This window comes from Jaculus jaculus, chromosome X (genome assembly GCF_020740685.1).
Source record: "Jaculus jaculus isolate mJacJac1 chromosome X, mJacJac1.mat.Y.cur, whole genome shotgun sequence".
Lineage (NCBI taxonomy): Eukaryota > Metazoa > Chordata > Mammalia > Rodentia > Dipodidae > Jaculus > Jaculus jaculus.
In genome coordinates, this window is record NC_059125.1 from 9,488,742 (window position 1) to 9,516,242 (window position 27,501).

General features: G+C 38.2%; 1 protein-coding gene and 1 non-coding gene across 3 annotated transcripts in view; one reads left to right on the top strand and one right to left on the bottom strand.

The window, feature by feature from the left end:
• The first annotated feature begins 480 nt into the window (after positions 1 to 480).
• Ace2 (angiotensin converting enzyme 2) overlaps positions 481 to 27,501 on the top strand; it is a 57,680-nt gene continuing 30,659 nt past the window's right edge. The window contains exons 1-7 of one of the 2 annotated variants that reach the window (XM_004671466.3): positions 481 to 728; positions 14,793 to 14,951; positions 17,621 to 17,714; positions 18,344 to 18,487; positions 21,100 to 21,212; positions 22,574 to 22,679; positions 26,093 to 26,190. In XM_004671466.3, coding sequence (XP_004671523.1) covers positions 543 to 728; positions 14,793 to 14,951; positions 17,621 to 17,714; positions 18,344 to 18,487; positions 21,100 to 21,212; positions 22,574 to 22,679; positions 26,093 to 26,190 — 900 coding nt within the window. In that variant the 5' untranslated portion in view covers positions 481 to 542. Of the gene's footprint in view, positions 729 to 14,792; positions 14,952 to 16,716; positions 16,774 to 17,620; positions 17,715 to 18,343; positions 18,488 to 21,099; positions 21,213 to 22,573; positions 22,680 to 26,092; positions 26,191 to 27,501 lie in introns of those variants that run through there. The other variant, XM_045140273.1, reaches the window with a different exon arrangement.
• LOC123456881 lies at positions 12,379 to 12,482 on the bottom strand. The gene has a single exon (XR_006634753.1). It is a non-coding gene; the product is annotated as a U6 spliceosomal RNA (small nuclear RNA).

Below are 27,501 nucleotides of genomic sequence, written 5' to 3' on the forward strand. Positions count from 1 at the left end.
AAATTATTTACTTGGAAGGGAAAATGTTACTCAAGGAGTGAGTTTTTGTGATCTTGCACTTAAAATGAAAATGAAGGAGAGAGAACTAATGGAATTGTCACAAGACCATGTAAGCATCAATATCACCCCATAACCCCTAATTCTAGCCTCTTTTGTTATGGTAAAATGATAACACCTCAGTCTATCTTTAACAGCTGTTAAGGAACATATTAACCAAATGTCCAAGTTTTGATTTGGCCATAAAATGCTAGGAGAGCTAAGGTTTTCTAGGATTAATGAATAACATGTCTTTATTTGGTTTACTAAAAAAAAAATCATTCTAAAAATCTGTTTACAGATCTGTCCTCTCCAGGATTAACTTTATATTGGTTCAGCAGCTTGTTTACTGTTCTCTTCTGTTTCTTCTTCTGGTTTTTTTTTTTTTTTTTTTGGTCTTCTCAGTGCCCAACCCAAGTTCAAAGGCTGATGAGAGAGGAAAAACTCATGAGGAAATTTTACTCTAGGGAAAGTTGTTCAGTGGGGATCTTGGCGCACGGGGAAAGATGTCAAGCTCTTCCTGGCTCCTTCTCAGCCTTGTTGCTGTAACTGCTGCTCAGTCCACCACTGAGGAAATGGCCAAGACATTTTTAGACAAGTTTAACCAGGAAGCTGAAGATTTGTCTTATCAAAGTTCACTTGCTTCTTGGAATTATAACACCAATATTACTGAGGAGAATGCCCAAAAGATGGTGAGTTCTCATGGTATTCACTGCTTCTTAAAGCTTAGAATTTCAGCCTATAAAATGGAATAAGGACATAATAGACATCTCTGAGTTGCGAGATTGAATGATTGCCTTTGTATCTCTGATCTTAGTGTACCAAATGACTAAATTATTTTGACCTTGGAATTCATTTGGAAAATTGTAAGCTAATTCACTGGTCTCAGTTCAGATTCCAGAAACAAGTGAGTATGTGTTATAAAGGTACCATCACAATTCTCACCATAGTAAGTATTTCAAAGCATTTTAGGAAATGCCATAAACTATGGAGTTAGTAATTTTCTCTAGTCTGTAATGTCAATAGGAATATAAAAAGACATAACTGTAAAGTGCAGCTGGAGATTTACTGTAAACAGTATCTAGGAATTAAGGTACCCACGGGTTAGGTGAAACTGGACTTGGGAATTCCTTCTCATTGTCATAGACCTCTGAGGGAGTCCCAAAGGTCACAGAAGAGCCCTCTAAGAAAAATGATAATTAATCTGGCTCTGAAAAATCTCAGCATACTTTTTGAAAACAAGATGTTGTGTTTGACATGTGCAATGATTTAAGAAAAGTTTTCTTTCACAGGTCTCAAAAGAGTATCCTTACACATGTAAGAGACATAAAATTGAACAATTAAGAAAAGATTTTTGTTTCATTAGTTTGGTAATACTTTCTTTCCAAAATGCATCTTGGAAACTTTTTTTTTTTTAAATGGCTAGTGTTTACATTAAATTACTGTCATTCACAGAATGGGTACTAGCTGAGAATTGCTGCCTCATTTGAAATCTCAGGTTTTTTTTCTTTTAAAAATATTTATTTATTATTTACTTATGACAGTGAGCGAGAGAGAGGCAGATAGAGAAAGACAATAGGCGCATTAGGGCCTCTTGCTACTGCAAATGAATTCCAGACGCATGTGCCACCTTGTGCATAAGGCTTTACGTGGCTACTGGCGAATTGAACCTGGGTTCTTTGGCTTTGCAAGCAAGCACCTTAACCACTGAGTAATCTCTCCAGCCCAAGATTTTCTTATCCTGATTAGAACTATTTTCTCAATTTCTATTTGATTTCTGATGGAGTGTACTATGTGTATTATGTGTTCTTTTCATTCTTAGTTGAATGGTCCACGGTGATGCTAACATCATGCCTAAGAACTCTGGACCAAGAGTACCAACATCCATATCCTGGTTCCACCATATTTTGGCTGGTTTGAACTTGACCTAGTTAATAACACTGTCTGAGTCTTAGTTTCTTCATCTGTGGAAAAGAAAATCATATTCACAATGCCTCATTGGGTTGCTATGAAGACTAAATAATACACAAACCTAGGGAATAGTGCTTGATGCTTTTGGGCTTAGGAGAACACTTAGGTATCATTGTTGTTAATGTTAGAGGGAATTAGGATTTTTTTGTTTGTTTTTTCAAGGTAGGGTCTCACTCTAGCTCAGGCTGACATGGAATTTACTATGTAGTCACAGGGTGGCCTCAAACTCATGGCTGTCCTCCTACCTTGCTCCCAAATGCTGGGATTAAAGGTGTACACCACCATGCTCAACAGAATTAGGAATTTTGACACATATAAATCCTTCTGTTGAGAGCCCAGATGTGGAGAAGTCAAGCCATGAGATGAGATGTAGAGTTATTCTTTGAAACCATCTTTGGATCATTAAAATGCTGTAATTTTTAGTTCAGGTTGTGGCTCAGTGATAGAATATAAAAAAGGGTGCCATCATTCTTTTAAAAATTATTTTTATTTATTTTTATTTTTTATTTATTTGCAAACAGAGAAAGGTAGAGAGAAGAGAGGCAGATATAGAGAGAATGGACATGCCAGGTCCTCTAGCCATTGCAAAAGAACTCCAGACGCATGTGCTCCTTGTGCATCTGGCTAAAGTGGGTCCTGGGGAATCAAACCTGGATCCTTTGGCTTCACAGGCGAATGTCTTAACTGCTATGCCATCTCTCCCACCCCATTCTTTTAATTATACAGGTTGATTAGAGCAAAGATCAGAAATAAAAGAGTATAAATCACCAACTGTGTTTAAACTGAAAAAAAGCATGGGAAATTGAAAGTGTTTAAATACATGAAACAAGTAAAGGGCTGTGTATCTCCTTCATCAGAAGTGAAGGGCACATTAATGCACTCATGTGCATCAGTGGAGGTTTACCTAGAGAAAAAAGCAATTGATGTGGAGGGAAATGGTTTCTTCTTCTGTTCTCTGGTCACAGTGCATTGGGCACTGTGACAGGTATTGTAAGTGGTACCAGGACAAGGTTACTGAGATATGCTGAGGATAGTGAGATCATATTTAAAATGTCTGATATAGTAAGAACGGACTTGGCCCGGACAATCTGAGTTCAAATCTTACTCTGAATCTTTTAAGATGAAGTTAGCAAATGTCTTTTTAGATCCTTTTGTCTCATATGCAAATTTAAGATTATAATAATATTTGTAATATTGTATATACTACTATATTATGAAGGCTAAGTTTAACACATAAATTATGTGTGTGTGATCTTGACATTTGACTCTGTGCCTGGCACTCAGCCTTCTTTACTTTTTAAATAGTTTAAATAGTTTATTTATTTATTTGAGAGAGAGAGAAAGAGGATCATAGAGAGAGAATGGGTGCACTAGGGCCTCCAGCCACTACAAACAGACTCCAGACACATGTGCTACCTCATGCATGGGTACTAGCCAATCAAACCTGGGTTCTTTGTCTTAGCCTGCAAGCGCTTTAACCACTAGGCAGTGTCTTAGCCTGTAAGCGCCTTAACCACTAGGCAATGTCTCTAGCCCTCAGCCTCAAAAGCCCATGGCCTTCCTACTATCTCCAGTAGGTAGCGTTTATATATATATATTATTTTAAGTGCTAAGGATCAAACTTAGGTCTTTGCCTATATCAGGTAAGCACTTCAGCACTGAGCTACACACTTAGCCCACATACCTTTGAATAAAGATTGCCCTGAAAAAGTCAAGCTTGGAGCAAACAAGAGTCTCCCATCTCTGAAGTTTTTCTGAGATTCATGGAACAGCTGCTGGGAGAATATGAACTTAGGGGCAATGCAGTTCCCAGAAATGGCCATAATGTTCCTTCTTTTGCCTGCCTCTTGGCTTGTAGTCAGCAGAGAATTCAGGGTCATGAATTAAGAAATATCAACCTTTGTCTGTATATTTTCACAGCAAGCTCTTCCTGCACAAAGGGGAAAATTTGTTCCCATAAATTTACATACTCCTGACTTTACCCTATGCTTTGCTACAGACCAACAGCTGTTCTTCAAGACACACATTGGCTCACAGAATTAGAAACTGTGGGTTTATTTTAATGAGGCTATCTGATGATCTAGTTTATCTTTTTTTGAGAGGGGAGGTTAAAGGAAAATGAACTTCTTGGACAGAGAAAATAACTGGCTCTGGAATTTCCAGTGTTTAATGTTTTCTCAGCAATAACTGACTTCACTAAAGACAAGTAATATTAATATAAAATCTTAAGGATATTAGGTATTACTAATTTTAGTTTTCAAATACATTTATTTCTTCAGAGAGATTTTTTCAAATTCTGAAAAAGTTCTCCAATTAAAATAAATGCTTATAATATATCCAAAGAAGACTTTTGGCATTAACACATAGTTATTTTAAATTAAAAAAATGTTGCAAAGTATAATATCACCACAAAAGTTGTGATATATGTACCAAAATTACATACAATGGAATTTGTTTGGAAAATCTAGGTTGCCTTCTTCTCAAGGTCAAAAATGATTTCTTATGGTTTACCAACTGACCTAGAAGTCATTCAGATTGTCCCCTGAAGACATTAACTAAATATATTCCCATAACCACAGTGGCTAGTATCATTTAGAACATTCTAGTAATGAAAAGAGAGAATCTTCTCCCACACCTTTCAAAACACAATGCTGGTAGCCATATATAAAGAATTTTAGAGGGCTGGAGAGATGGCTTAGCGGTTAAGCGCTTGCCTGTGAAGCCTAAGGACCCCGGTTCGAGGCTCTGTTCCCCAGGTCCCACGTTGGCCAGATGCACAAGGGGGCGCACATGTCTGGAGTTCGTTTGCAGAGGCTGGAAGCCCTGGCGCGCCCATTCTTTCTTTCTTCCTCTATCTGTCTTTCTCTCTGTGTCTGTTGCTGTCAAATAAATAAATAAAATTAAAAAAAAAAGAATTTTAGAAACAGGCACTATTCCTCCTGAACGAAGAGCCAGAATGGTTAGAGGGGATCAGAGAGGGCTGGGAGCTGTACAAAATCTCACTGAAAATGTGTGATGTGGCACAAGAAAGGATAAAGTGCTGACAGTTATATTGGCCCAACCTTTTTATACTTGAAAGGTAATTCAGCTGAAAGCTCAACAGAGATAAACTGAAAGTCAATAAAAGGAAGCACTACTTACACCATGGGTGGTACAGCTGATAAGACTTATAAAACTAGATCATACTTTAATCTAAAAAATGTGAGACATTTAAAAGTATAAATAGGTTTTTGAGCATTTAAACTGATGGATGGACTGCAGATACACTGTGAGTTAAGGAAGTATAGACAATTGCACTGATGGACTGAGTTCTGCATCCTTTGCTGTAATAATACCCAATGTCATGGCACTTTGCAGTACTGTCCCACTCTGGGTTATGTGACTGAATCCTTCATCATGTGAATTTGCTTTGTGTTAGCTAGCAGCTGATGAAAGCAGAGGCTTAATGGACTTGAACAATGATGTATGTACTTTACACCTTTGCCTTTGCCAAGAGACTTGCCTGGACTAGCCAGCTAGAAATGAAAGACATGAAGTAGTTGCTCAAGCAGAAGCCAATTTCTAGAATTGTAAGCAGCTTCAGCCAAGACCAGTAAAGCTGCCTGCCAACTCCCAGCTATTCTAAGCACATAAATAATAAACACTTAGCCATTAAAGCTTTATGTTGCTTTTTGGATAGTAATAGTATAGCAATAGGTAACTTACACTGAAAGAGGAATTAGACTGGCATTTGTATGATCATATCCTAACAGTGTGATGTCATTGAGGACAAGCTGCCATTTCTGTATTGTCCCCTGGGTAACTTTCAGAAGCAAGGGTATGATCGCCTACAAATCTGATGTAGTATGGTAGTCCTTACAGAAAGAGGAGAGAATACACCTTAAAATAAAAGAGGGTATCATACTTGATCAGCATGATGTCCCAAAAGGTGCCAATCTAGAATGTGGCAGGTGCCAGAAGATAAGGGTAAGGAAAAAGCTTGTTTTGAAACAGCTTTCTAAAGTTCTCTATTTTTCTCTGTCATTGTGCTGTGTGTGTGTGTGTTCAGCCCCATTCATAAACTTGTCTTCTTACAAGACTTTCAAGATTATATAAATCCTGGCCAAGACATAAAAACAAGATCATCCTATTGCCCAATGGATTTGGGTGAAAACTAGTAATAAAATCAGGTACAATTCCAAGAGGAAATATTAGAAAGGAATCAAGTTGGATTAATAAGTAATTGCACATGACATGGCACACATAGTTCAGCTACACCAAGGTCAACATCACTTTAATATACCAAGCTGAATATACCACTACTGTCTGCGCAGTTGGAACTTTTTCATCAGAAAGATGATTTCTCCTATCCAAGTACTCATCAGGCCTGGCATTGCTTAGCTTCCCAGAACAGATGAGATTGGATGCATTCAGGGTGTTATAGCTAGCTACTCTCAGAAGGATGATTTCTCCATTTGGATTGATGCTTCTGCACTAGTAGGTAGATTCAATAATTAATATGGAAAAACATTTTGTTTGACAAACATAAAGGCTTGAAATCAGTTCAGAAGCTCAGGGAAATTTCATTACAACCTCTTGCCCTAGCTTTAGAGCAAATGCAGATTGAATATTCACCCCTTAAACTGTAATTAACTTCTCAGCAAAATGGTATTTTTTTTTTTTACAGACACTGCTGTTGCTTTGTAAATTTATTATGGTTTGTTTTTTGAAATAGCATCCTTTGTCAATTTTCCGCAAGGTTATAGTGTTGTAAAATAGAAAATTCATCATATTAATCATAGCATTAGCAAATGGCAAACAAACCTAATTTGGAAGATACAATGGAATAAATAAGAGTTGGGGCAAGTAGAATGACAATAAAACCCTTTTTTATTTGTTAATCCGATTTAATCTTGACCTTAACATATATAAACATAAAACCAATGTTGGGGCCACCTACCAGCCTTTTCAGAAAGGGTATATATTTTTTGGATGAGTGTGTGCATATATGTTCATGTGTGTGTGGAGGCCTGAGGACAGCCTTGGGTGTTGTTCCTTAGGAATGCTGTCCACCTTTTTTGAGACAAGTTCTCTCACTGACCTGGAACTTGCCAAGTAGGCTAGACTGGCTGGCCAGTGAGCCCCAGGGTTCCTCCTGTTTCTACCTTCCAAGTGCTAGGATTACAGGCCGACACCACCATACCCAGCTTTTTAAAACAATGTGTGTTCTGAGGACTGAACTCAGGTCTTCCTGCTTGCACCAACCCAGCTCTCTCTCCAACCCCATGCTTGGTTTTTGCTTCCATTTTTTTCTTTTGTTTTTGTGAGGCAGTGTCTCACTGTAGCCCCAGGATGACCTGGAACTTATTCTATAGCCCAGGCTGGCCTCGAATTCACTTTGATCTTTCTACCTCAGCATCCTTTTTTTTTTTTTTTTTTTAATAACGTAAAAGCTATCTACCAGCATAGTTGGTTTCTGGACCATTTTATCCCTGAACACAGAGCAAAAGGATCCCAGTATTTGGCAATAACTACAACTGCTGCTCCAGGCTCCTGTCCATGCAGCTGAATTGAGTTTGACTGCATTGCAACTATTCTGGGAGAGTTATCAGAAGTTGTTTAGAAAAAGTAGAGGCCCATTGTTACCCTCCGGGTGGTCTTTAGGGTGCCTTTTCTCATCTACCAATTTATAACAATCTCCATACATACATACAATGTTTGCTCATCATAATCTCATTCTAACACCCTCCTAAGCCCCCTTCCCTTTTCACTAACCCCCTTCTTTCCAATTAGTTTCTCTTCTATCCTGATATATATATATATATATATATATATATATATATATATATATATATATATATATATGGCCTTCTGCCATTATCCATGACAATGTGTTGATGGGCCCAATGTTATCCAGGTCTTGTACAAGTAATGACAGCTGCTGTGAGGTTATGAATTCAACAGCTACTTTGTGTCTGGAAAACCACATTTTAAAGCACTCCTCCTCATCCTTTGGCTCTTATGTTTTTTTTTTTTCCCTGTCATCTCTTCCATAATGGTCTGTCAGGCTTCTTTTTCTATTGGTTTCCACAGGGTTTGTAGACATGCCCAATTCCTGAGCCTATTACTGTCTTCATGGATGAAGCCATGTGCAATAATGCTCACTAAGCTGCTATTCTATACCCTTGGAAAGAAGATTGACTTAATTGTTATTGTTAATGGTTCTACCCCACACTTTATGATGCACATCATATCTATACACAAGAGCAAGCATGGGAAAGATCACTGTGATGCAACTTATGGCTGAGCACTTTCTTCTATAAGATGGAATTTAGGAAAAAAAAAAACAAAGGTGATTATGAGTGTTCAAAAATCTAAAATAGTAAGCCTTTCACCTAAAACATAGAAAAGTAATTTTTTGAATCCTAAAGTGCACTGGTAGAATCCAGGTAACTCAGATTGCCTTACTTTGCTGAATAGAAAAAAGTACTTTTTATTTATTTATTTGCAGGCATAGAGTCAGGGAGAGAGACTTATATATAGAGAGAATGGGCACACTAGGGCCTCTAGCCACTGCAAATGAACTCCAGATGCATGTGCCACTTTGATCATCTGGCTTTACATGGGTACTGGGGAATCGAACCCAATTTGTTAGGTTTTGCAGGCAAACATCTTAACCACTGAGCAATCTCTCTAGCCCTGAAAAAGTTCTTTTTAAAAAGTGCGAGTATCTGGGCATATTTAAAAACAGACCAGGGAATTTTGATTATTGAACCTGATGTGGCCTTGAGGGCCATGTGTGAACACTGGGCCAGCACATGGGATTCAAGGGTAGAAGTTTTCCTAGGATACTTCTGGGCTCTAAGGCACTGAATAGATGCTAAGATTCTATCTGGCTATTCATCTGCTGCTTGTAGGGAAATTTTGCATCTTCAAGGGAAGAAATAGTTTAGAGGTTGATTGACATCTAGTCTGGTTCAAAGGCTAGCAAGCTATAGAAAAAGAATAATATGCCAATACTTTAAATATTAAACAACTTATCACAGAAGTATTTTATTTATTTTTTAGCCAGATATGGTGGCACACACCTACACGCCTTTAATCCCAACACCCGGGAGGCAGAGGTAGGAGGACTGCCATGAGTTCAAGGCTACCCTGAGACTACATAGTGAATTCCAGGTCAGCTACAGCGAGACCCTACCTCCAAAAAAATTTAAAAAGTGTTTTATTTATTTTTAATTAAAGAAACAGCATTTACCATGTCATATATTTGTTCAGTATAAGGCATATTTACATATTTAAAGATACCAATAATTCACAAGCTTTATAATTATGAAGAGTCTTCATTTAAAGGAAGGACCAATAAACTTTCTTTTCCTCAGAGGGTTTTATTTATTTATTTATTAGTTTTGTAGTCAGTGAATACAGTCAAGTTGGTACCATTGTTAGGCTCATCCGTGACCTACCCCCTCCCCCCCGGTCCCTCCTTGTTGAGGTATATGGGTCATGCATTGTGGAGTTAGCCCACAGTTATGGGTAGGAGAAATGTCTGTGTATCATGACCCAACATGTGGCTCTGACATTCTTTCTGCCCCCTCTTCTGCAAAATTTCCCTGAGCCATGTTGGGTTCATTTTGGGTCTGCTTCAGTGATGAGGTATTGGGAGCCTTTGTGTCTCTGGATATCTGATTTGGTAGGAGTTGATTGTTCTCTGTGTTGATCTCCTTCACCCCTGTTCTGGTACAAGGTTCACCAAGAAAACAGCACCCTTGCTTGTTTTGCCAATTATTCTTAGTTTCATCTGGGGCCCTTTTGAAGTATGGTGGGGTGGTTGTCTCCTTAGGATCTGTGTCTATCTGCAAAAGAGAAGCAGATTCTCCAACTGAGAATAAAGTTAGCATCAGACAAATGGGATAACCCTTATTTTTTTTTATAGAGAATTTAATAGGTGTAGGCCCTCTTGTAGCCCACAATTGGTGGTAGCTTGATAATGGAGAGCGGGCTCATGTTTGGATATGGTTCTGACTTGTTTTCCAGCTCCAGCTATGGGTCATGTTCTACTATATACTTTTAATAATGGGCTAAGTAGTAAACCTTGGCTTTGTAGATGTATGGTTTCTTCATAACTACTCAGCTGTGCATGCATTGTACTGCAAAAGCAGCCAGAGAAATGCTATGTGAATAGGTGTGCCGCTCTCCAACATACTTTATTTAAAAAAGAACTCTTGATGGGCTGAATTTGGCCCAGGGGCTGTAGTTTCTCAAATCCAGTTAAAGAATGAAGTCCTGATTTATAATTTTGGAAAGAAACAAATATATGACATGAATATTTAAGAAATAAGAAGTTTATACAGTACTAATTCTATTAATAACAAGAACATCTGTATAATGCAGAGCATGAAAACTATTTTATAATTATTGTTTATCATTCCATAATATGGTGTTTTTAACTTACTATCTTTTAAAATTAAATTTTAAAAGTTAGCATACAAAGTAATGGGATTTATTATGACATTTTATTTTCCTTCCCTCCCTTCCTTTCTTCTTTCCTCCTTCCCTCCCTTCTTTCTTCTTTTGAAGGTAGGGTCTCACTATAGCTCAGGCTAACTTAGAATTTACTCTGTAGTCCCAGGCTGGCCTTAAACTCACAACAATACTCCTACTTCTGTCTCCCAAGTGCTGGGATTAAAGATAAGCACCACCATGCCTGGGTCATTATGGCATTTTCATACATGCTTTATTGTTATTTGTTCCTCCCACTCTCCTTCCCTGTTTCTCTCACCCTGCTTTTGCTGGACTCTTGCTCTTCCCAGGAGCCTCCTTTCTGCTTTAATGTCACATAAATTCTGTGACCATCTCTTATTTCTTTTCTTCTCTTTTCCTCTCACCACTCCTCCTTTAAGATTTCTTCTTCTCTCCTCATAGTCTTCTTGTAAATTTCATGACCCCCCCATACATATTAAAACCCAGATATTTTAGGGAGAAAATATGTGGTATTCGATAAAATTACTTTATTTATTTCCAAGGAGATAGAGAGAGAGTGGTGAGTGTGGGAGAGGGGGAGACGAAGGGAAAGAAAGAAAGAGAGATTGAGAGAGAGAGAGAGAGAGAGAGAGAGAGAGAGAGAGAGAGAGAGAGAGAGAGAGAGAGGGAGAACATGAGCACTCCAGGACCTCTTGTCACTGCAAAGGATCTTCAGATGCATGCACCAGTTTGTGCATCTGATATTATGTGGATGCGGGCGAATTGAACCCAGAGTGACAAGCTTTGCAAGCAAGCACCTTTAACTACTGAGCTATCTCCACAGTCCAGATAAAAGTATTTTAATTAGCCAGGCGTGGTGGCACATGCTTTTAATCCCAGCACTCAGAAGGCAGAGGTAAGAGGATTGCCATGAGACTACATGTAGTGGCTGGCACTTGTCTTTAATCCCAGCACTCAGGAGACAAAGGTAGGTGAATCACCATGAGTTCAAGGCTACCCTGAGACTATATAGTGAATTCCAGGTTAGCCTAGACTATAGTGAGACCTTATCTCCAAAAACAAACAAAAGTTCACACATGCAGTATAAGTGTAATAAAAAGTTCTAAGACTAAGTCATTTGGAGGATTGCAAGTTGTGTCCAGCATAGATAAAAAAAACAAACAAACTATTAATTGTTCCTAAAATTGAGTGGTTTTTGTCAAAGTTTTACCAGAAATTTTACTTGACAGCATGAACTAGAATGTGGATTTTGATAAGTGAACAATCACCTGGGTGAGATTTTTCTAGAGACCAAACTCCTCTTTTTTTTTTTTTTCAATGTAGGGTCTCACTCTAGCCCAGGCTGACCTGGAATTCACTCTGTAGTCCTTTGGCTTTGCAGGGAAGTGCCTTACCTACTAAGCCATCCCTTCAGCCCTCCATCAGTTTTGAATGGAAATGATAACAGATCCCCCCCAAAGATTTCTGTATGTAGAGAGTAACTGAGAAGCAGTTCCAGAGGTGCTGGAAGCATTTAATGATGAGAGAAATCATTTTCCATTTTCACTGCCTCTATTGTTTGCATCTCCTTGTCTGGTCCATTGCTGTTACTCTCATACACCATTTCTATCATGTCACATGCTTGCTCAGACCTTCTCAGTGACCATTCAGTACTCACAGGAGAAAAGTGAAATTCCTTGTCTTGAAAAGTGCAGTCATACCTAGAGTCCTGGCTTTGTGATCTGTGCTAGTTAAGTACTGTAAAAAGTTATCCCGGGGCGGGGGGGGGGGGAGGGAGGGAATTATCATGGGATATTTTTTTATGATCATGGAAAATGTTAATAAAAATTAAAAAAAGTTATCCCAAGGTTGTGGCTTAAAACAACACACATTTGTTATACCACAGGTTTGGCAGGTTGGGAGCCCAGGTACAGTTTAGTTGGATTTTCTATTTGCTTGTTATCCTTGCACAGGGGCCATGCTAATCTTCTCTATATCATTCCAACTTCAGGATATGCGTTGCCAAAGCACGCACATATCCTATTTCTAATTGCAGAAGGAGGCATTCAAGGTGCTTGCTAGAACCATGTCTCTCATCTGACACTGGGACTAGTGAGGATACAATCTCACTTCGGAGCTGGTATGGTTAGGGTTGACATTCATTTTATTTCATTGATTCAGCCTCTCACTCTAACCCAGACTAACCTGGAATTCACTCTGTAGCCCAGGCTCGTCTTGAACTCATGTACATCTTGCTACTCAGCCTCCTGTGTGCTGGGGTTATAGGTGTAAGCTACCATAAGGCACTGAGTAGGGTTTAACATTCAGATCTCTGCATACTGCTGAACTCGGGTTCTTGGTTTATTGCACAGCATGTTAGTCAGAGGCCATACTGAGTTCCCTGCTGATGGCCCATTGCATATTTGCACAGGCTTTTTGATAAAATGGCATCATGATCCATCACAGTCACCAAGGGAGAGTGCCTGCTGACTAGATAAAAATAACAATCTTAGGCTGGGAAGATGGCTCAACAGTTAAAGATGCTTGCTTGCAAAGCCTGCAAGCCTGCTAGCTTGGGCTCAATTGCCTAGTACCCATGTGAAACCAGATGCACAAAGTGGCACATATGTCTGGAGTTTGTCTGCAGTGGGAAGAGGCTCTAGTAGATCTAACTCACTTTCCCTCTCTCCCTGCTTGCAAATAAATAAATAAAAATTAAATATTACAATCTTAGGTAATGTGAATATATGTAGTCCATTACATTTGCTGTGTGCTGTTGGTTAGAAGCAAGTCACATGTTTATTCTTCCTCAAGAGGACATCACCCAAGTGTGCAACGACAAGAAGGTAGGCATGTTAGAGTCATCTTAGAGTTTGTGTGCCACAGGTACCAGGATGTAATGCTGATGGTTGAATGCAAGCTGCACTTCCTCTCTAAGTGCCTTTCTGAACATAAAAAAATTGGTGAACCATGATTTTCTATCACATGGGGTTGTTAAAAAGCTCAAATAAAAACCGAGTATAGTGATGCATGTCCATAATCCTGGCACTCAGAAGACTGAGGTAGGAGGATAGTTGTGAGCTCAAGGACAGCCTGAGCCACAGAGTGAGTTCCAGGTCAGCCTTAACTAGAGTGAGACCCTGCCCCTAAAAAACAAAACACAAAGCTCAAATGAGATAAATTGCTTAGCAAAGCATTCTATTCCTATCCAACTTCTACCTACTTCTGTTACTTATATCCCATCTCCTCTATGGATATTTGTCCAAATCTGGTCCATTGACTACTTTTTGCTTTCTTATAACAGATACTGTTTGGCCAAGCCATGGTTTATATGTGACTATATATTCATATTTCAGTAGGGGAGAATACATGATACATATCAAATCCATTGGATCAAACTGTAAGCAATTTAAGGGCAAGGACTTTTTCTCTATACATGATGAAATAACAGTTTTTTAATGCTTAGGATGTGTCCAGGGCTCTGGGAAGCACCTTATTATTTGTTAATTCTCCTACTCCTTACAATAACCCTCTAACATAAGTCTGATTATGTTTATTTTGCACATATAATCATTGTAGCTGGGATAGTTTAAGTTAGGTCACACAGAGATGCCTGGCTGCCAAGCTTATATACTATCTCTTTGGTATGGCTTAAAGCAGTATGATATAAAAAATAGTTATTCATTTAAACCTTCAATGATTAGAAATGAATTTGTACATTGAGAGAAGACTGACCTAGAGAAGTCTGGAAAAGTCTACTTTCCTACTTATATTCAAGTTGAGGCTGTGGGGTGGGGCAGGCATGCATGGCATTATCACCTACTTGTTGATCTTCATTGTTGTTAGAAAATTGCTAAATTAACAAATGGCTCTGCTCTGGGAAGCCTTCTTTGGTGATCATAATTTAAGGTCAGAATCCCTGTGCTAGTCTCAGTACCTAGGAGCTCACCATGATCTGGTTCTCATTTCTCATGGTTTGATGGTCACAAGGGACTGCATTCCCATTCTGTCTACTCTGAGCTCTACTAGGTTCTTCTTTCGGAGCACTCATTCTTGAATCCCTAGCCAACTAACCCACGTCACAGCACTAAGGCCATAAGTTCCAGGGCCTCACAGTGTGAATTATCTGTGAGAATTCACTTCCAGTTCTGGGGACAGGACCCTTGGGAAAACTAGGCACTAAGCCAGAAAGAAAGTGGCCCAAGACTGGCCTGGTCACTCTTAACCTAAACCTTGACCTTCAACAAAGTTAAGGACTAAACCACTCAGGAAGTAGTAGATGTTTGACCAGATGTTCTTTGGACTATATCATCTGTACAACTTCAATTTTATTTATTTTTCAGAATGAGGCTGCAGCCAAATGGTCTGCCTTTTATGAAGAGCAATCAAAGGTTGCCAAAACTTACCCACTGCAAGAAATTCAGAACCCCACTATCAAGCGTCAACTGCAGGCGCTTCAGCACAGTGGGTCTTCTGCGCTCTCAGTAGAAAAGAACAAACAGGTATGTTTGTGAAAGTTTTAGTCATGATCCCATGACTGGAAATTTCTGGAAAGTAGTAAACATCCCCCATGCGTGCTTCCTTTATCTGCAAAGACAGTAATGCTCTGTGTAATAGTAATGCTCGAGTGCTCTGAGCCTAGGTAAGGTGAAGATATAATTTATCATCCAAACTAGAATCTTTTGGGGAGTGCAACATGGCACTTGATTCTGATCTGCATAGAAGTGAGTAGGAAAGTATCATTCAGCACCCTGTTCTCTATGCCTACTGACAGCCTAGGATTGTACTAGGAAGATGTTCTTTCTTTCTCTTTTTTGATTGCTGAATTATGTGGCTCATGTGAATCCCACTGTCAATGAAGCTTCTGAATTTCTGGTACCCACACTGCTGCAAAATGCCAGTTTCTGAAACAGTTTGTCCAAATTCAGGTATGTCTGTATTTAGCCCCATCAAAATAACATCTCTCATTTGTCCTACACCCAGGAGTCAGCAAACTTTCTGCTATACAGAGACATAAGTTAGGAGTTGGGTAGATAGCTCAGTGGGTAAAGTGCTTGCCTCACAAGCATGAAGACCTCAGTTTGATTCCCAGAATTCATGTAACAATTGCTGTATCTGGTGGTGTGCATCTGTGATCCCAGCACTGGGGAGCTGGATATAAGAGGATGCATGAAACTTGCTGTCCAGTCAGGGTTTTTTTTTTTTTTCTAATTTTGTTTGTTTATTTATTTGAGAGTGACAGACAGACACAGAGAGAAGGGTAGAGAGAAAGAATGGGTGCGCCAGGGCCTCCAGCTACTGCAAATGAACTCCAGACACATGCCTCACCTTGTCATCTGGCTTATGTGGATCCTGGGGAATCAAGCCTCAAACCGGGGTCCTTAGGCTTCATAGGCAAGTGCTTAACCGCTAAGCCATCTCTCTAGCCCAAGTCAGGGTTTTCTAATTGCTGAGCTCCAGTCCAACAAAAGACTCTGTCTCAAAAAAGGTGGATGTTATACCTAAAGATAATTCTGGCCTCTATATACATATCCACTCAGATGTCCATAGACCCCCCACACTAAGTATGCATACATACAAAATATTATTCTGAGACAAATTGTCCAACTTCAAGGATGTCTTTATTTACTTTTGTCAAAATAATATCTTTCATCCCATCCCTCTAGCCCAAGAGCCAGCAAACATTTTGCTATAAAGAGACACAAAGTAAATATTTTAGTCTTTTCAGGCCATATTGTCTGTGTCACAAAGAGTCAGCTCTGCTATTGAAGCAGGAAGTCAGCCATAGATAATACATAAATGAATGGATGTGGCTGTTATCCCAAAAGACTTTACAAAAACACACAGCAGACCATAGTTTTCAGACCCCTGATATAGCCTATTGAAATACTTTTATCTAAAAAATTCAGTTCTTCCACATCAAAGTCTTCTTTCCTAGTTACTTGACTCTAGAACTCTGTATATCCTAATCTACATTTATAAAAATAAAAAAAACATGATAAGGACAGAGATAAAGGCATATGGCATTTGTTTCTACAAGTTGATATTTATTATTCTGCATTCTTTTGGTCCAATTATCCCAGTAAGTTATTAATCCACTTTATCTTATCTAGTCCTTGTCTCTCCATTTTTTTTTTCCACTAGGAAACCATGAGAAACCTTGTATATTTGAACCTAGACCACCTATTATAGTCCAAATAATTTTAATGTGTAGCCAAGATTGAAAACCAAGTAAGGACTTAAAGAGTTGTGAGAACAGGAAAGACTGGAGGACACATACGTTCCATGGAGAGGACATTGAAGTAGCCAGTAGAGACTATGAAGGTGTTATTATTATTATTATTTTTTTTGCCAAGGTTGAGTTATTGGCTTTGACTATGTGTCTTGTGGAACTTTGCAGCATCGGGTCTATATCATGCTTTAGAATAATGACTTTGTAGCACAGTGAAAGAATAATAGACAAGGGAATTAGGAGAGGCAAAACAGAACCTTTAATCTAGCATTTAAATTATTTGTGGGAAAGAAAAGCTCCTTCCTTTCTTCCTTCCTTCTTCCCTGCCTCACACCCCCTTTCTTCTCCTATTTCTCCCCCCTTTCCTCATCTTAAATCATTCTCAAACCAACATTTACTAAAGTCCTTTGATCACGTGATTATATATGAAGGATCTATTGAGTAATTTAAAATGGTTTGTAGACATTTATTCCCCCAATTCCTGTACTTGCTACAGAATGGAAACAAATGTTTTGCTGGCTTGCACTGACCCCTGGACTACATTCTGAGTAGCACTGCTTTACTCAGCTACCTTTACTCCTTTTTACCTACAGGGTAAAGTTTAAATTCATTATTATAACATAGATTGCCCCTCGTGCACTGGCACCTGCCTACCTCTCCATTCTCACAGCCTCCATTTCCTGACCCCTTGAAAATGGCTTAATTTTGTCACCTTCCTCTCATTTTTAAGATCTGTTTGGAATATTGGATTTTGTGTCATTTTTTCAGAGGAAAGAAAGGAACTTGGTAGGTTGGAGGTACATCAAAAGTAAGACGAAAGCTTTCTAAGCTAAAGGTACAGCCTGGCTAAAAGCTTCATGACCCAAAGGATACCATTATGCTAGAATCATCTTTAGCACATTTTTCATCTTTACCACATTTATTATGATTAACTTACAGCTGAACACAATCCTAAACACAATGAGCACGATCTACAGTACTGGAAGAGTTTGTAACCCAAGTAATCCACAGGAGTGCTTATTGCTTGAACCAGGTAAGTTATTCATTTGAGCATTGATTATGAAATTTGCATTTTCTCCCAAGTTTTAAAATGAGATGGACTTTTGATGTTGACATAATTCTTTGCAGGTGAATAATCCAAAGATGATAATATTTAAAATATGTATTTCAGCTCACAGATGTTTTATTTATTTAAAATATTTACTTATTTGTGTGTGTGTGTGTGTGTGTGTGTGTGTGTGTGTGTGTGTGTGTATGAGAGAGAGAGAGAGAATATAGAATATGGGCATGCCAGGGCCTCTTGCCACTGCAGATGAACTCCAGACATATGTGCTACTTTACATGGGTATTGGGGAATTGAACCCAAGCCAGCAGGCTTTGCATGAAAGTATCTTTAACTGAGGAGCCATCTCTCCACCTCCCCTCTGACGTTGTAAACTTGATTGCATTCAATTAATACAGTAACTTAATTGTTTCAATGTTTTTGCTCTTTGTAGACATATTTAAACCTATAGTAAGGACAAAGAGATTAATCATGAGATGTCCATGAATAACTCCATGACTTTGATGTTTGTGAACTATAGTTTTAGTTCTTTAAATTTCATATAATGGTTTACAAATAAAAGTTTTTCACATTCATGCTTATTCCCTTTGGTAAAACAGGTTTGGATGACATCATGGCTACTAGTACAGACTACAACAAGAGGCTCTGGGCTTGGGAAGGCTGGAGAGCTGAAGTCGGCAAGCAACTGAGGCCATTATATGAAGAGTATGTGGTTCTGAAAAATGAGATGGCAAGAGCAAACAGTAAGTTTGCTGATCTGTGGAGGTCCTTTTGCTAATCTTTACAGGTCCTGACACTTTCTAAAGGGTTATGGGACTCTTTTTCTCATGCATTACCAAGCCTGACATGTAATATTTGGATACCTATAAATTAACAATCCCAGGATTTATGAATTATGAGCTATCCAGGGGAGGTCCCAGGGCCCCAAAGAGTGCCCAGAGAAATGTGGAAATTGAGTTGGAATCCAGTTTCAGAATGAAAGAAAGAGTGTGTCTGTGAGTGAAGAATATCACTCATCTAAATCTCCTTGGTCATAATTCATTCCAAAAAGTCATTTATATATATAGTTCAGGGTGGTATTCCAGAAAAAAAAACCTACCATCTTATACCATCCAATTAGCTTAGGTGGAAGTGCTTTACTTTCTGCAGTTGTAATTACAACTCAGGTACTCATAACAATCTTAACATGGGAAGAGATTTTCATATCTCTTAACTTGTAATGATATTATGAATAAGTTTATGCTTTGGTGATTCACTCTACCTCTGGGGTTAAATAAGGAAAATATTTTTCTCCTTTGTTGTTTCCAATTTCTTCCATTGTCACTTAAACTCACATTCTCGAAAGCAAGATACAGACAGTAGCTTATCATAGATTTCAATAATACCCTACATATTTTTATTTAAATGTTTATTTGCCCTATAATCTTGATGATATACATTAACAATGTATGTGTAAAAGCAAAAATCACTAGAATACATTTATAAATCTTACTAGATACAATATTTTAATACAAGTGTATCTTTCCTGAGAGTTAGACAAACAAGCAAAGCACATAGAGATGTCTATGCATGCAGATAATTTGGAAACAAACACAAGTCCAGTGAATTAGAGTCTAGTATGTGTTGAGTCATACCCAGAAACATGAGGCCCTAAACCAAATGAAAGTTAAAAACCTAGGGATCTGATTACATGTTTTAAATCTAATGAGTTAGAGAGTGGGGACCAAGAATTTGAAAGTTAGGTTTAAGATTCTGCTCCTTACCAGCTGTATGACTTTAGACAAGTGATTTAATTGCTCTAAGCATGGGCTGTTGATAGGAATGTAGATTGGTAAAACCATTATCTAAAACAGTATGGATGTTTCTAAAGAAATTTTAAATAGAAATACTATATGATTCACCAATCCCACTTCTGGATATACATCAAAGATATCTACACTTACACGTTTATTGCTGCATTCTATTTTTTTCTTTCTTTTCTTTTTTTTTTTTTTGTTTTTCGAGGTAGGGTCTTGCTCTAGCTCAGGCTGACCTGGAATTTACTATGGAGTCTCAGGGTGGCCTCGAACTCACAGCGATCCTCTTATCTCTGCCTCCCAAGTGCTGGAATTAAAGGCGTGTGCCACCATGCCCGGCTATTGCCGCATTCTTAATAATAGCCAAGACATGTAAACAACTTAGGTGTCAATCAATGGAGAAATGGATAAACAAGTTGGAAAGTGTATATATATATATATATATATATATATATATATATATATATATGTGTGTGTGTGTGTGTGTGTGTGTGTATAATACTTTATTACATTATATATAAGCTATATAATGTAATAAAATAAAATAACATAATATATAATAGAACATTATTCCGCCTCAAAAGGAAGATGATGCCATTTGCCACAACAGGGATGGACCTGGAGGGCATCATGCTAAGTGAGATAAACTCAACAGAAAGAAAAATATTGGATGAGTTTATATATATATATATATGTATAAATGTGTGTGTGTGTGTGTATGCATATTCTGTAAAGAAAAACTTCAACTACATAGAGAAAGGGAATAAAATGTGGTTACTATGAGTAGTGGGAGCAAATGGAGCTATATAGGCCAAAGGATACCAAGTAGAAGATAGGTAGGATGAAGAAGTCTAAAGAGCTAATGTACCATGAGGAATATGCTGAAAAATAGTTTACATAATTCAGGATTTGGGCTAAATGAGTAGATCATCATTGCTCTTGCCACAGGGGAAAAGTCGGTAACTATGGAAGATGATGGATATGTTAATTTTTTCACTATAATAAACATTTTACTATATCTATAAGATGTGTAACATCATGTTGTATGACCTTAAGCATACACAGAAGTTTTATTTTAAAAGTAAGCACAAGCCGGGCTTGGTGGTGCACATCTTTAATCTCAGTAATTGAAAGGCAGAGGTGGGAGAATTGCCATGAGTTAGAGGCCACTCTGACAGTACATGGTGAATTCCAGCTCAGCCTGAGCTAGAGTGAGACCCTACTTCAAAAAGCAAAAAAAAAAAAAAAAAAAAAAAAAAAGCAAGCACAGCTGTTAATCCAGTGCATGGTAATTAATGGTAATTATGATAATGACAATCTTACATGTCGTTTTGTGGTTTTTACAATGGATAATACATTTAAGCTCATGACACAGAATTAGTACCTAACAATTGGCAAGTCTTATTTTTCATTTGTGTTCTTTTGAGATGATGCCTGGAAAGGCAATAAAAATGTGATAAACCTTTATATTTCTTTGAAACTCCAAGTAAGACTAATCTGTGTAAATTGCATTTTCTCTTTTTATTTTTCTTTATGTCTTCTCTTTCTCTTAAAAACAGACTATGAGGACTATGGGGATTATTGGAGAGGAGATTATGAAGCTGAGGGAGTAGATGGCTATGAATATAACCGCAACCAATTGATTGAAGATGTGGAACGTACCTTCAGAGAGGTAACCCAGGGACTGAAGCACAATGTACAGGGAGGAGAGACAACAGGGAGAAGGGACAATGGCCAAAGGCATTTTGCCTTGCTTGCACACAGTAATTGGACATTTCTAGATCACAAAGAATTATGGAATAGTAGGGCTTGGAAAGATCATTGCTTGTGTATATGTGTGTATGCACATTCATATGCTATTGGTGCACATGCATGCATACACATATGTGTATTCATGTGGAGACCAGAGGTCCATGTTGAGTGTCTTCCTTAATCACTCTCACCTTATTCTTTGAGACTAGTTAGTTAGCGTGCACTAGGGATCCATTTAGAGATCCCAGCCCCTTCAATGTTGAGATTATAGGAATGGGCCACTACACTTGGCTTTTACATGGGTGCTAGGGTTTCAAATCAGGTCCTCATGAGTGTGCAACAAGCACTTTGCCCACTGAACCAGCTCCCCAGCCAAAGATTTATGTATTTATGTATTTATTTATTTATTTATTTTGAAACAGAAACTCATCCTAACTTGGTATGTAGCTGAGGAGTACTTTGAACTTCTCATCCTCCTGCCTCTACCTACTCCTCAGTGCTGGGATTTTACACATGTTTCACTATGCTCAATTTTAAGGTACTGGGGATTGAACTCAAGGTTTTGTGCATGCTAGGCAGGCACTCTACAACTGAGCTATAGCCTCACCCTTTGAAGGGTTTTTGAGAAGAATGGGGGCAGCCCCTACAGATGGTCAGAATTGTTGGGCTTTCCTCTGCTTCAGTCACTGACCAGTTCCTACAATAGAAAGATGATAAGAAGGCAAAGTCTTTTAGATCTTGAGTTTCCTTCAGTCAACCCTGTCTGCCTTTGTTAGCTGAGCCATAGACTTTGCCTCCTACTTCAGGGCAATTGATACTATTATTTCATTAGCCTTTGACTAAGGCAGTTTTGATAGTGAAGTGAGAGCTCTGTGATAGAATGAACTATAGTGTCCTTCTTGATATTGCTTGACACTAGGAATGTCCAGACTAGCTGCTCTGGGAGATTTGAAATTCCCCTGACTCTGCTGCCTATTGGGCATGTTTGGATTTACAGATATGTGAGCCACTGTTCATCTGACTTTACATGTGTACTGGAGAGCCGAGCTCCAGTCAGCAGGCTTGCAGAGCAAACACCTTTAATCTCTGAGCCCTCTCCTCAGCCCTCCTGCAAGTTGTTTTATGTCTGTGAAGAGGGAATGGTCTCAAACTCGAGAATTTTGAGGGGAAAGGAAAAAAAATCAGGGAAATTCTACTTATATTATGAAACTCTCATTTCTAGAGTTGGAGATTGTTAAATTGGCTACTGTTGGTCTTAAACTTTCTTTCCGGGCTTCTCAGATTAAACCATTATATGAACATCTTCATGCTTATGTGAGAACGAAGTTGATGGATATCTACCCTTCCTATATCAGTGCAACTGGATGTCTCCCTGCTCATTTGCTTGGTAAGAAACTCTATGTTCTCTTTGTCATTTGAGTTATTTCTGTGAAGAAAACTATCATGTTTTGGAATGAGGCCCAATAAAAAAAAACTTTTGATAACTTCTGTAAGTACAGTTAGTATTGTTATACAAATAGTGGATTGAAAGCCATTTCTTCAGCAAAAAGTCATTTGGAATCACTCTAGTACATTGCTATTTTAATATTTAATGAGTTACTTATCGGCTGATGTCTAGGGGATTATTTAAGATAATTAGAGAAAGAGTGGATTCTAGGTTGAAATTTGAGTCGAGATGGGGAAAATACTTTTTAGTTTTTAAGTTAGTTGACTGAGTTCTTGAGATAGAGTCTAGGAGTATAGGACCATATTGTCAGAGGAGAGGGTGGGGAGGCTGGAGGCTGCCAGGAAAGAAAGGCTTTATATGATAAAGGTATGGCTGAATGAAAGCTTCATGAGTTCATTCTAGACAGTGATAGTCAACATTCCTGGAATGTACCTTGCAGTCACATGAGTAATGAATGAAGAACAATGGGCATCCTCTTCTTTCTCCTACCTAGCAACTAAGGCCAAATAAAATAAAATTATCTGAGCACTTTATGCCATGTATACTTAGCATCCATTCTGTATTCAAGCTAAATTTCTTTTCTTTAAAAAAAAAGCTTGTTTCTGTATTTCTTTATTATTTAGAAGAGAGAGAGAGAGAGAGAGAGAGAGAGAGAGAGAGAATGGTAGAAAGAGAGCATGGTTATGATGCCAGGGCTCTATCCACTGCAAATGAACTTCAGACACGTGTGCCATCTTTTGCCTCTGGCTTATGTGGGTACTGGGGAATTGAATCTGGGTTCTTAAGCTTTGCAGGTAAGTACCTTCACTACTGAGCCATCTGTCCAGGCCTCTATTTTTTTGAGGCAAGTTCTCACTCTAGCCCAGGATGACCTGGAACTCTGTAACCCCAGGTGGCCTTGAACCCACTGTAATCTTCTTTCCTCAGTCTCCAGAGTGCTGGGATGAAAGGCTTACAACCACCACTCCTGGCCTTAAGCCAAATTTCTAGTAGCTAATTCTTTCTTACAGATGAGGCTCAATATCTAGCAGTGGGAGAGAATATGGAGAAAAGACTTAGGGAGTCTTAACCTTAATGTAATTTAGAAATCCTTTCTTCAATATTTCAGGCAGGCATGCTTACTAATGTAGTTTTTGTTAAACCTGTCTGATATGAGAGGCTCTTTCTTCCTCCCAAGCTAGACTAACTTGCTGCTATATGGCACTAATTCAAAGAAAGTTTTACTGTATGTGGAATTGAATCTGCAGTCCTCTATTGTCTTCCATTTATTCCTAGTATTTCTATTCTATGAGATTATTCAGGATATGTTAATTCAGGCTGGAGAGATGGCTAAGGAGTTAAGGGCACTTATTTGCAAAGTCTGAAGACCTGGGTTTGACTCCCTAGTATACACATAAAGCCAGATGCACAAAGTGGCACATGGATCTGGAGGTCATTTGCACTGGCAGGAGGCCCTAATGCACCCATTTTCTCTCTCTTTCTCTGCTTGCAAATAAATTAAAATAAAATAGTTTTTTAAAAAGAAAAAAGAGCTGGGTGTGGTGGCACATGCGTTAATCTCAGCACTTGGTAGGCAGAGGTAGGAGGATTACCATGAGTTCAAAGCCACCCTGAGACTACATAGTGAATTCCAGGTCAGCCTGAGCTAGAGGGAAACTCTACCTTGAAATAAAACAAAAACAAAAGAATATGTTACTTCTTCTACAAATTATCTTCCATGTATAGTTAAACAATCATTATATAAGACCCAGATCTTTTTTTTGTTGTTGTTGTTGTTGTTGTTTGTTTTGTTTTTCAAGGAAGAGTTTCACTCTAGCTCAGGCTGACCTGGAATTCACTGTGTAGTCTCAGGGTGGCCTCTAATTTATGGCAATCCTCCTATCTCTGCCTCCCAAGTGCTGGGATTAAAGGCGTGTGCCACCACACCCGGCTAAGGCCTAGATCTTAAACAAAAGTGTATACTCTCTACATTTTAGTGACTACTATTATCATCCTGTATATACTGTTTTCTTTTTTCAAGTTTAATAATCTACATAAATATTCAAATAGTCCTTAAAATACCAGCTTTCTACTCATCTTCTTTTGGTCTTGTTCTGCCCATGTGCCTCCTCAGAACTGTTTTTGCAGATGAAGTTTTCTCAACATAGAGAAAACATCATACCATGCTTTCTTTTTTCTCTAGACATTATCATTTTGTCAGTTCAGCCAAAGGTCATGTTGATAGGTTAGAAGTATGCCATACGGCTTCTTGAATCACTTTTGATCTTTTACTATGTACTGAATTTCAGCCTCATGCTTACTATATTTTTACACGGATACTGTTTTAGTTTAAGCATAGGACTTTATACTTATTTCTATTAAATTTTATCTCTTATAAAATTAATTCCCTGAAATACTAATCATGTAGTTGTGCTACCCATTTCTTTGGTGCCAGGACTGTAGTCTTTCTGTTAGGTTGAATTTTTCTAGATTCTTGTTTTTCCTTCATGGTCTTTGGCTTTGGAATCCAAATTCCAATGCTGAACATGTATGGAAAGTTACCCAGTTAAGTGCATAACTATGGTAATAAAAGTGAAGCTTGCCGGGCATGGTGGCGCACGCCTTTAATCCCAGCACTCGGGAGGCAGAGGTAGGAGGATTGCCATGAGTTCAAGGCCACCCTGAGATGACAGAGTTAATTCCAGGTTAGCCGGGACCAGAGTGAGACCCTACCTTGAAAAAAACCAAAAAAAAAAAAAAAAAAAAAAAAAAAGCGAAACTTAGTTCCCAATCAGTAAAAGTTTGTTTTTGAATGATGATCTTATATGATATTTTTTGAATCCAGTACTTGGCATTACTAATAATTTAATTTGTAACAGTTCATTCCATGTGTGATAGATTTTATAAATTTAATCTGGGGTAGTTATGATATTCCATATGGTTTTTTTTTTTTTTCTGTAGTAGTTTACTATATAGTTCCAGCTGCCTTGGAACCAGCTAAACAGCCCAGACTGGGCTTGAACTGGAGAAATTTCTGTTTCAGCCTCCTCAAGTGCTAAGCTTCAGGCATGTGCCACCATGTCCAGCTTAAATTGTGCCTTCCAACAGTAATCCAAAATAGGAGAAATTAAGAATATTCACTAAAAAGCTTTGCCTGGCCACATAATCTCTTTCCAGTTTAATATTTCACAAGAGAAAGAAGAGAAAAATGCTAGAAAATTAAAATAAGACAAGAGTAAAAGCTTAGCAGAAGTAGTAAAACTGTTTAGAAATACTGAATGGCTCACTTACCAAGTCAACCCCATGCACTTTGAAAGATCAGGCCTGTGTTTCTATTGCCTGTGTCATATATTAATGCATTTTTTTGCAAACAGGTGACATGTGGGGTAGATTTTGGACAAATCTGTACTCTTTGACAGTTCCCTTTGGACAGAAACCAAATATAGATGTTACCAATGCAATGGTGGAACAGGTAGGAAAAAGAATTCCAAATTATCAACTATATATATTCTTTGATCTGCAATCCTTCTGCTCTTATCTTTCATGTACAAAATCTTGTCAATAGGAATTCAAGCTGACCCATGTGGTACATGCCTTTAATCCAAGCATCAGAGAAGCAGAGGTAGGAGGATCATTGAGTTCAAGGCCAGCCTGGGACTACAGAGTGGGTGCCAGGTCAGCCTAGAGTGAGATCCTACCTTGAAAAAAAAAAAAAGAATTCAAGCTCATGTAAATTTATTCCTGGGGCTGGAGAGAAGGCTTAGTGGTTAAGGTGCTTATCTGTGAATCCCAAGAATTGAGGTTCAATTCCCCAGAACCCACATAAGCTAGATGTACATGGATGCTCATGCATGTGGAGTTTGTATGCAATGGCTCAAGGCCCTGGCACACATGTACCCTCTCTCTCTGCCATAAATAAATAAAAATAAAATATTAAAATATTTCTCATGTATTTTCATTAAAAAGAGTTTATAATGTCAGTTATCTCAAGTGTGCTAAAAGACAGGTATGATATTTATCTTGTCGAGAGGCATTCAAAATTAGGTTGATCTGATTCTTTCCTTGAGTAGTAAGATGTGGAATTATTAGCTGGGTGGTATTCCACTTTCCAAAGTTATCTATTGCTAAGTAATAACTTAGTAATGTCAATGAATAGTAACACAAGAATATATTTTACAAAATTATTATTGTCAAAATATTACAAGAATCCTTTAAATCACCGTTTTCATACCATCTTGGTATAACTGTTTAAATTGCATTGTCTTTCACTGATGAAATCATATTACAATTTTAGGTAGTTTTTTTTTCAATTAAATTTGACATTTCTCTGTGGAATGAATGATCATATGTCCATCATTTGTCTTTAAAAATGACTTCAGATGGTCACATAATCATTTACTAAGTATGCCCACTAACCATTATACATCTGTAAGTGGCAATGCAATAGTTTTCTTCACATATATAACATACCCTCAGGGAAAGTCCACAGCAGAATAAGAAGTCAAAGCTTCGAGGCCTCAAACTTGCAACTGTTGTAGCTACATCTTGTACTTGAGCAGCAGTCAATGTCCATTTCTATGCCAATCCTTAGCCTTTCCAAACTGGCTTCATATGGCAAACTGATCATATATTGGTGAACATTGCCCCCTTCTGAAGTGGCTTCACATCCATTACCTTTCCTAACTTTACCTGTGAAATTGTCAGGACAGATATTATGATAGCTCCATGCTGCCAATAAGGAAACTGAGGCCCATGTGTAGGATTTGCATAAAGTCACAAAGAC